This window comes from Oculina patagonica, chromosome 1, assembly GCF_052425735.1.
Source record: "Oculina patagonica isolate OP01 chromosome 1, crgOcupat, whole genome shotgun sequence".
Lineage (NCBI taxonomy): Eukaryota > Metazoa > Cnidaria > Anthozoa > Scleractinia > Oculinidae > Oculina > Oculina patagonica.
Window position 1 is genome coordinate 45527514 of NC_135758.1, and position 10516 is coordinate 45538029.

At 43.3% G+C, this 10516-nt stretch overlaps 1 protein-coding gene and 1 pseudogene across 1 annotated transcript; both read left to right on the forward strand.

Annotated features, from left to right (window-relative positions):
• Positions 1-846: 846 nt before the first annotated feature.
• On the forward strand, positions 847-10395 carry LOC144633840 (uncharacterized). The gene is made up of 5 exons (XM_078492729.1): positions 847-1971; positions 7211-7531; positions 7639-7788; positions 7859-7981; positions 8800-10395. The coding sequence occupies exons 1-5, from the start codon at positions 1353-1355 to the stop codon at positions 9426-9428; spliced, it is 1842 nt and encodes a 613-aa protein (XP_078348855.1). The 5' UTR covers positions 847-1352; the 3' UTR covers positions 9429-10395.
• On the forward strand, positions 2254-5924 carry LOC144633830 (uncharacterized; annotated as a pseudogene).
• Positions 10396-10516: the final 121 nt, after the last annotated feature.

Genomic DNA, 10516 nt, shown 5'->3' on the forward strand with positions numbered 1-10516 from the left:
CTCGTAATAAATAAGTAATGGTTTTTTTCAGGTGACTCGAGTTAAAATCTTAACAAATTTATGTCAGTTGTTAACTAAATTCAAGAAACAGTATGATGTAAATAGAGCAACCAAATATATCAATTATTAATTATTTTTTTAGAATTCTCCTTTAAGATAAGAATTGATTTTACTTCATTTTTTTGCTTGAGAAAAAGATGTCAGTTGTTTACTAAGCATAGAAATACAGCATACCTATTAACTTCTTGTAATTTTCTTTTAAAAAAAGTAATACTTTTTCAGGTGACTCGAGCAATCGGCACGAGAAAAAGATTAATGTGTTTTCTAAATAGAGTAACCAAGATACATCAATTGTAAATTAATTCCTTTAGAATTCTACTCTTAAATAAGTAATGATTTTTCTACATCTCTCGAGGTATCAGCTTGACAAAAAGATGTCAGTTGTTAACTGAACACAGAAATAAAGAACCCATGTCATATTTTTGTTATTTCCAATTACTTCCATTATTTTCCTTAGAATTCTCTTCAGTAAATGATTTGTACAAAAGGTGACTCTAGTAAACAGCTTTACCAAAAGTTGTCAACTCGTTGAATACGGAACTCCCGTAATACTCTGGTTGTTCTGTTATAGAAATCCGAGATCGGCAGACAAACCCTACTTTAAAAAGGTGAGAAAATAACAGTTTGTAAGAAATATTTGACCATTTCTTTTTTGTTTGCTTGTTTTACTTTTACAGTAACTTTTAAATGCATTTTACAATTGCGAAGATAATTTTCAGCCTCTAGATCGTCGTAAATCGTTGCCTAAGCAGGTAAAATTTTTTGATCCAATAAAATAAGATTTATGTTCAAGTTTATGGGAACAATAAACTGATGTTAATGAGACCTGAGAGAAACCACTCAAGACAGCTAGGCACATTTGGTTTAGTAACACTTTATTCATAAACTACTTGTATGTTAAACGATAAACACTCCTATGTTATCCGATATGTAATCCCATAGCTCTAATGTCTCGCATACCTAGGAATCTCATGATGCTCCGATCTCTCTAGTATCACTCGATCCCAAAGTCCAAGCACGGGCGACAACAACGAGCTCCTATGTTTAACAATGCATCCTTTAATATTTTAGCTGATCCAATGTAGATTTATATCTGTAAATGCAGGCCTTACAATGGTTCCAATCAGCTCTCTCACGTGCCCTCTGCATGCCCCTTACCTCTAGTTCGAACACACACGCCTCTTGCAATCATTGTTTGCTTCGTGCAGATCCTCACAAGTTCCTTTTTTCAGTTCGCGCCGAAGCTCTTATTGGAAAATAACCTAAGCTCAACTCTCCGTATTTTTATCATCATGCCAAACCGAGGAAGACCCACCACTCGGAAATCAGCCAGGACCCGCCAAGGTCCCGCAGCAACCCCACAAACGCCTGCACAGACTAACTTTCGGTCGATGGCCACCGAGGCCCTTCGCCTCCTGCTGGCACAATACAATCTTACTCAGACGGGCACACGCCAACAGCTTATAGCTCGTCTCGAAGCGAACCAAGAAGTTCCCAACCCGCAAAGCGGCTCAGACGTTCCTGTAATTCGTACGGTGCAAGACAGCACCCTGGCCCCACAAGCCGAACTGGCGCAGTTAATCGCGTCCATCATCGACGAAAAACTGGCTTCCCGACAAGATGGCGGTCATCTACAAATTCCACGCGCGACGACACGCGCGACGCCCCGCGAAGGCCATGCTGTGGAACCCAGTCTCACGCCGTTTCAAGATGGCCGCCAACAACTTCAAGATGGCCGTCAACAACAACAAAGCCTCCCCACGCCTCAATCGGCCTTCCCTGCTCTCCCACAACCTGGTGCATTATTCAACCCATCCGATCCAGTCACCGTCGCTGCCCTCCTTCCGGATTTTCGCCAACCGTCCATCGCAAGCCACCTGACGAAGACCACGACGACAGCCATCACGAACGGTGAGTACGTGGACTTTGCTACTCTCCTCCCCATATCGTCTCTCCTAGAGGACGCCCTGAGCTCCCAGCTCAACCTCAAGGTCGGGGAACAAGGTCTCACCATTCCCCTTCCCTCGGCATCCAAACGCCCCAAAATCACCACCATTGATAAATGGCTCGATGCTTTTGCCATTTTTTCATCAGTACTGGTCGCCTCTTACCCCTCGCGCGCCACCGCGTTAATTGCTTACCAGCAGCTAATTCGGGACGCGGCGAGGAAATTCCCCGGGATGTCCTGGTACGTCTACGACGTCGAATTTCGGCGCCGTGCCTCCCACAACCTCTCCCTCAACTGGGGGGAACGTGACGTCCAGCTATACCTGGATACATTCACGGGTCTTCAAACATCGGGCTGCAGATCCTGCAGCAGTTCCGATCACCATGCTGACTCTTGCCCTCTGTCTACCCCCAGGACAAGGAATGCCCCCACCCAGTCTGACCTGTGCTTCAACTTTAACAATGGCCGACCCTGTGCCCGCACCCCATGCCCTTTCAAGCATCGATGCAACCACCCTGGATGCTATGCCACTCACTCAGGCCAGGAACACTCAAAACTCTCCCGCTACAGAGAAGACCGCCCTAAGTCATCTTCAAGCTCTAGCAGTTCCTCCCGGAGCCACCCCTGAGTACCTCTCCCAGCTCTCTCCCCCGACCCCTATTAACATCACCAAGCTGGCATCCTATTTCCATGATCACCCCAACCAGTCATTTGTCCAATACCTTCTATCCGGTTTTTCCCATGGCTTCAAAATTGGTTACTCGGGTCCCCGGGCTCCACAAGAATTTCCCAGTTTACCCTCCGCTAAAGAAAACCCTTCAATCATTGACAAAAACATGTTGAAAGAAGTGTCATTAGGTCACACTGCAGGCCCTTTCCTTTCTCCCCCTTTTCCAAACTTTCAAGTTTACCCCATTGGGGCTATCCCTAAGAAACACTCCTCTGACTGGCGGACAATCTTCCACCTCTCCTACCCGAAACACCGCCCCACTAGTGTCAATGCCCACATCCCACCGGAGGATTATTCCCTCCATTACATTAAAGTAGATAATGCAATTACCATTCTCCAGGATCTCGGTCAGAACTGCTTCATGTCCAAACTAGACATCAAAGCAGCCTTTCGGAATATCCCTGTCCACCCTACAGACTGGGAACTCCTGGGAATGAAATGGCAAGGCCTCTATTTTTTCGATATGGTTCTCCCCTTTGGCTTGCGCAGTGCCCCTTTCCTTTTTGACCAGTTCTCTTCTGCCCTTGAATGGATCATTCAACATAAGCTTAATGTTCCCCAGGTCATCCACATTCTGGATGATTTTTTCATTGCGTTACCCTCACCCCGGTCACACTGCGCAACAGCCCTTTGCAAAGTTCTTCACCTGTTCACTGAGCTTGACATTCCTATCGCCCCAGGGAAAACCTTTTCTCCCTCCACCTCCCTGGAATTTATGGGAATCTTTTTAGACTCCCATACCATGGAAGCCCGCCTTCCTCAGGACAAACTCACCCGAACCAAACATGCCCTTCTCCAATGGTCCCTGAAAAAATCAGCCACCCTCCGGGATCTTCAATCCCTTATAGGCACCCTCCAGTTTGCATGCAGGGTCATTGCTCCCGGTCGCCCCTTCCTTCAGCGTATCATTCATCTAACCAAAGGCCTCAAGCTCCCCCACTGGCACATTAAACTCAATGCCGGCTTTCGTAAGGACATTAAGATGTGGATAGAATTCCTCGAACACTGGAACGGGGTAAGCATTTTTCTCGACTCCGACATCTCTTCCCCCCGGAACTCCAACTTTTCACCGATGCTTCCGGGACCTTAAGTTATGGAGGTTTCCTAAATGGGCTTTGGTTCCAAGGCCGCTGGCGGCCCGAACACACCTTAAGCAAACAACGGGGCATCAGTATTGAATGGCAGGAGCTTTTCCCCATCTACCTGGCTTGTGTGTTATGGGCCCCTACCTGGACCGGGAAACGTATCCGCATGTGGTGCGACAATCAATCTGTTGTAGCCATTATAAACTCCAAATATTCCAAGTCTCCCCGGGTGATGGACCTGGTTCACGCTATCACTCTCCTGACCTTGGCCCACAACTTCACATTTAGTGCTACCCACATCCCTGGGTTGGACAATGCTATTGCTGACTCCCTTTCCCGTTTTCAGATGGTCCGGTTCCACACCCTGGCTCCCACAGCCTCTCCCACTCCCTGCTGCATCCCTCCATCAGCGATGCTCATCTGACAGCCTCAGTACAGCAATACTTCCAGGCTTCCCTCGCCCCATCCACAAGGCGAACCTATCAAGCCATTCCCCCACCCATATGCTGGTTAGGATAAAACAATCCAAAACCGACCCCTTCCGCCAGGGATGCACTCTCACAGTAGCTAAGTCCACTTCTCCCATCTGTTCTGTGATGGCTCTGAAAGACTACATCCTCCAAGCTCAGCCTCCAACAAGCCAGCCTTTGTTTACCTTCTCTTTATCTGGCTCATCGCTAACTCGCACAAGCCTTACGAGGGAGCTCCGGACAATTCTACATCATTGTGGCTTTCGATCCAACAATTACTATTCCCACAGCTTCCGAATCGGAGCCGCTACTTCCGCAGCCTCAGCAGGCATCCCGTCATGGCTAATTAAAGTCCTGGGAAGGTGGAGCTCAGACTGCTACGAACGCTACATTAAGACTCCAAAATCTTCTATTTTAGCTGTACCAAAACTGTTAGTAAGCACTTGTAGCTCTCACTAATCCTTCAATTATGAGTATAGCTTCGCGAACAGTCCTATGTAAGACCAAAAAAAAAAAAAAAAAAAAATTTTTTTGAAAGGAGCAGGAGGCTCAACTCTCACCTGAGCATTGGGTCTCCACTCCCTATTACTGTGGGGGAACTGTGTCCCCTTGCTCGGCAGGCTCCACAGTTTGTGGCAGGGAAGTGCACCCTTTGGCTGCACTTTACCCCACAGTAAGCCTCTAGCCCACTGGAGACAGGTCTGGAGAAATATCCATTCCAGGGTGGCTACCCCCGGTACCACCTGATCTGTACTCCCCCCAGGGGGGCTCCCCCTCCTGGTTCCCACAATCCCTCGGGACTGTGGGATATGGGCCTCACCCCTGGAGGCAGGTCCGGAACATTTAACCCAGGGTGGCTACCCCCGGTACCACCTGATCTGTCCTCCCCCCAGGAGGGCTCCCCTCCTGGGCCCCTAGACCCAAGTCACGCTTCCCTGCCACCCTTATTTTACCCACAACCAGTGTGTCATTGTCACTTGTGTATTGCTTTAGCAACAACTCAACCAGCCCTCGAAAAGAGGATCATTAAGTTCAAGTTTATGGGAACAATAAACTGATGTTAATGAGACCTGAGAGAAACCACTCAAGACAGCTAGGCACATTTGGTTTAGTAACACTTTATTCATAAACTACTTGTATGTTAAACGATAAACACTCCTATGTTATCCGATATGTAATCCCATAGCTCTAATGTCTCGCATACCTAGGAATCTCATGATGCTCCGATCTCTCTAGTATCACTCGATCCCAAAGTCCAAGCACGGGCGACAACAACGAGCTCCTATGTTTAACAATGCATCCTTTAATATTTTAGCTGATCCAATGTAGATTTATATCTGTAAATGCAGGCCTTACAATGGTTCCAATCAGCTCTCTCACGTGCCCTCTGCATGCCCCTTACCTCTAGTTCGAACACACACGCCTCTTGCAATCATTGTTTGCTTCGTGCAGATCCTCACAAGTTCCTTTTTCCCACCCTCCCTCCCATGATTGGAACCCTTGTGTTTCGCCATTTTACCCACATATTCAGTTCTTTACGGTATACTTGGCGTTTGCTTTTATATACAGTGGTTGCTTAAGCCTACCATTCCTGTATTAATGAAAACTAGTGATTTACGTTGTTACTCAGACTTTTGTCCTATTTTCTTTACCTTAATCGTATTGGCGTTTGAGATTAAAGGTCGGTGGCAGGGAAGTGCACCCTTTGGCTGCACTTTACCCCACAGTAAGCCTCTAGCCCACTGGAGACAGGTCCGGAGAAATATCCATTCCAGGGTGGCTACCCCCGGTACCACCTGATCTGTACTCCCCCCAGGGGGGCTCCCCCTCCTGGTTCCCACAATCCCTCGGGACTGTGGGATATGGGCCTCACCCCTGGAGGCAGGTCCAGAACATTTAACCCAGGGTGGCTACCCCCGGTACCACCTGATCTGTCCTCCCCCCAGGAGGGCTCCCCTCCTGGGCCCCTAGACCCAAGTCACGCTTCCCTGCCACCCTTATTTTACCCACAACCAGTGTGTCATTGTCACTTGTGTATTGCTTTAGCAACAACTCAACCAGCCCTCGAAAAGAGGATCATTAACAGTTTCTTTTCACACATACACAGGCCTAACACAGGAAATGCTTTCTCCAAACCGTTTAGAGATGCGCTGACAAAAATAAACCAAAGTAACTGCTTTGATTTATTTCTGTTACTTTGTTCTAATTTAATTCGCAAGATAATAATTTTTTTATTCGGTTAATGAAGGACAGACTTGTATTCCATCCTGCAGTATCAGGATCCGATTTACTGGCATAAATCATTCCAAATAATAAGCTGTACCTTGCGCAAGAAGAACCGTCTTTACACATAAATGCCAACTTTTAACGAATTTGCCATTTCAGTGTTATCCAAATAATTAACATCATCTGAATAATATCGCATTTAATTTTTTTTAAGAAAACGTAGGAAAGCTTTTTCCAACGCTGTACAGAGATTAGATTTCTATCTTGCCTCCCCACTGACCTGCAGTGATCTTGTTATCAAGTGACAATCATTGCCAAATGAGTTAAAAATCAAAACAAGAGAGATATCTTCATGCTAGCCAGCCAAAATTAGATAACCTGATAATGGCCCCTCTTTTCATGGTATGAGGAATAACATTGGGTGTAAGTTTTTTCTCGTCAAGTGAGATTTTATTTAAGGCTAGAAAATAATATTATTTTACAGTGTCATAAACTAGAAAAGTAACAGAGTCAAAGTAATCATGCAAGCTGGTACAATTCCTTTGCAGAACTCCTGTAATATTCTTGTTGTTCTTGTTGTATAAAATCCGAGATACCCCAGTTGGTATAGGTAAGAAAGAATCGAAGAAAAGTTACAGAGTCAATTATGTTAATTGGTACATTTCCTTTGCATTATATTTCCTTTTTCTAGTTGCAATGCGTCCAAATCAGTTGTTTGCAGTTTGGTTTTTTCTGGCGCTGTCCTGGAAGTGTAATGGTGAAGCCGCTGACCAATGTCCGGCACAGCAACCAATCTATGGCAAGGCTTTGAAAGGTTTCACATTCAAGACTTTGGTGTCGCCAACTGCCTTTGGATGCTTAGTAGATTGTCATTATGAAGACAGATGCCAGAGCTACAATTATGTTATGAAGACAAATATCTGCGAGATGAACAACAGAACCAAGGAGGCTAAACCAGAACAATTTGTGTCAGATCCAGATCGGTTCTACATGAAGCGTGGAGCACATAGAAGTAAAGTTATTGTGATTGTAAATGTAAATTCAGATCTGTACGATGCTATTTAAGTTACTAGCAAAATATTACATTTTTGACTGACACTCTTTTTTTACTCACATCAGAGCAACTAGGTTCCATTCCCGCTCTGCCAGCTCAGTCATGCAAGGAAATCAAAGCAAATGAAGGAGGACAAGCGGTCAGCAGTAATTCGTGGTTGGATCCTAGTGGTTCTGGAGAGGTTATCTTGGCTTACTGTGACATGAACACAGAAGGTTTGGCAATATTTTATTTCATTTGTGTAACTGTGAAGAAGTGACCTCACTGGCGTATTTTCTTTCTTAGTTGCAGATTTTTGCATTCGGCATCGCTGCCAGAACGGTGCTTCGTGTGTGAATGGTCACGTGAACTACACGTGTTCGTGTAACGGAGGGTGGACTGGTACCTTCTGCGGATCAAGCGTGACAAGTAAGATATTTAGTTGGATCAATGCACTTAGCTATAAAGTTTATGTTTTCACTTGCTGTGATGCAGAGGTAAAAAATAATTCTCAATGCAAGTAACAATCTTGAAGAAAAATAGTCAAACAATACGTTACTTATAATGCTAAGAAATTAATTATGGCATTTTGTGCAGTTGAAAATAAATAAAAAGCGAAAAACGGAAAAGTGCAAAACAAAACAATTTAAATGTAACATATTAAACTACAACGTAAGTAGGTCCCTACAACAATTGTAAGATTAAGGGGGTTTTTTAACAGAAAAACTACCAGGGTCACGCCGCTTGGATTTGATTGAAGAGTTGTGTTGTGTAATGTTATTTGCTCTTAAATATTGATCAAAGTGGCTAAAAGGGAAGGTTTTTATATTTGAGATGGAAAATTGAGCCCTTTTGTTACGCTTTCGTAAACTTTTTCTTGGAGACGCAAAAATGTGGAAAATTGGGATTTTCATTTTTTAACTTTACAGACCCAAATACAATATTTACTAGTCAGTAGATAAGTGATAGTGATGTCGTAGGCTGTGATCACTTTGTAGTTTAATTAGTTCGCGCTTTTCTGTTGAATTTACAGAAGGATTTTCCTTTTCTTCTATTCAGTGCCAGTTTGATTCCTAGTAAAATGTTGGTCTCAAATTCAAGACTTTTAAGGGACTTAACCATTTCTTATTGCCACGGAAGCGTACGCGTATTATGACTTAGTTAAAATCTGGCTTATTTACTCATGGATGTTTATAGAAAAGTTTAATAAATTGCGGTTATGTTGAACTTTTATTATTTCTTTCCAGTGTTAGTAAAGTCTTGTAGTCACTTAAAGAAGCTCGACCCTACAGCGGTAAGTGGCACTTACGACATTGACCCTGACGGTGAAGGAGGCTTGCCGCCCTTATATGACGTCACTTGTGACATGACTGACAAAAATGGTGTTGGCGTGACTGTCATAAGTCACGACAGCGAAGACAGAACGCTGGTGAAAGGGTTTGAAGATCGAGGCTCCTATTCACGCGACATTCAATACAGGGCGAATTTTTCTCAGCTGGCAAGTCTCGCCAATGTCTCTTTACACTGTGAACAGTTCATAAAGTATGAATGCAAAGGTTCATACATGTTATTTGGCAATCATGCCTGGTGGGTGTCACGTGATTCTATGAACATGACTTACTGGGGCGGAGCAGAACCCGACAGTGGTAAATGCGCATGCGGGATGACCAACTCATGTGTAGACACCAGCAAACCTTGTAACTGTGATGCGAATGACCCTACATCAGCTACATGGCGCGAAGACAGCGGTCTCCTCACTGATAAGACGCATCTTCCAGTTAAACAGCTCAGGTTTGGAGATACTGGAGGTTCTAAAGATAACGACGAAGAGGGCTACCATACACTGGGAAAGTTTAAGTGTTATGGAATTGCCTGATTGTAAAGATTTTATGTCCTCAGGTTTTCCAGTGCCTTGAACTTTCATTTTTCTATCTGAAGCAAACAAACGAAAGGAATTGTAATAACAATAATAACCGGCTGTTTCACAATTGCAAAGTAATGCGACAGTGACTCTAGAAAAAAAATCATTTTTTTATTAGTTTTAAGATATTTGAATGATAATAATATAATAACAGATTTTTAGATCATTGTTATTTGTAGTTGTAATTAAAGAGGATACGGCTGAGTACAATTGGTCATCCTCTCCTGTTATAAAAAAAGTGTGATCAGTTTTCGATCTTGCTATTTCAACTTTCTTGTGCGTCACAAAATTGGTTAGAGGCGAACCTGAAGATCTCATTACATTCTATTTCAAGTGCCGGAGATTGTCTAATTTTTTTAAGGTGCTGGTCTGTTTCAAACTTTTTACAATAAGGACGTAGTTATAACTTGTAAATAATTCCTTGCGAGTCGTTTTAAGAAACTGTGAATTACAATTATTACAAACGTTTCAATGCCGAATACTGTACAAAAAAACAAGTTTTGTTTGGTTTTTGTTGTTGCTTGTATGTAAAAAACACAGGTGAACGACTTGACTCCATGGAGACGCATGTAAATAAACTATTTGAAATGCCTCTCTATTAAAACTGCACTAGCTAGTTCTCATGCAGGAGGAACAAATCCTTTGTAAAAAAACATGACAGCTACTAGAATTTGAATAGATATGTCACGAACATGATGTGGAGGTGCTTAACTTTTGTTAGTTTACATTTTTAACCATATTAAACGAATGAAATAGCTCTTAAGTATAAAAGTATACCAATGAAACTGATTTCACTGCATTTTCTGGAGTCTTAGTCAGTCTCAGTACACGTATTTGTTTCATTACCTATATAAGTATTGTATTTTAACAGAAGCTCATGTGGGTTTTTGTTTTTAAGCGATATAAACTCATGTAAATATTTGTTCTTAAATAAACTGATGGTGTTGTCAACATGTCGATTTTGTTTTAAATAATCATCAGTATTAACGTTCTTGTTATAAGTAAAGGAAATACACTGTTCAGTGTCTAATGGTGGTACAACC

Excerpts from the sequence above, each read along its gene's own strand:
- LOC144633840 (XM_078492729.1), top strand. The coding sequence starts at position 1,353 with ATGCCAAACCGAGGAAGACCCACCACTCGGAAATCAGCCAGGACCCGC. Across the intron at positions 1,972-7,210 it reads GACGACAGCCATCACGAACG|TTGCAATGCGTCCAAATCAG; the intron begins GTGAGTACGTGG and ends TCCTTTTTCTAG. Across the intron at positions 7,789-7,858 it reads CTGTGACATGAACACAGAAG|TTGCAGATTTTTGCATTCGG; the intron begins GTTTGGCAATAT and ends TTTCTTTCTTAG.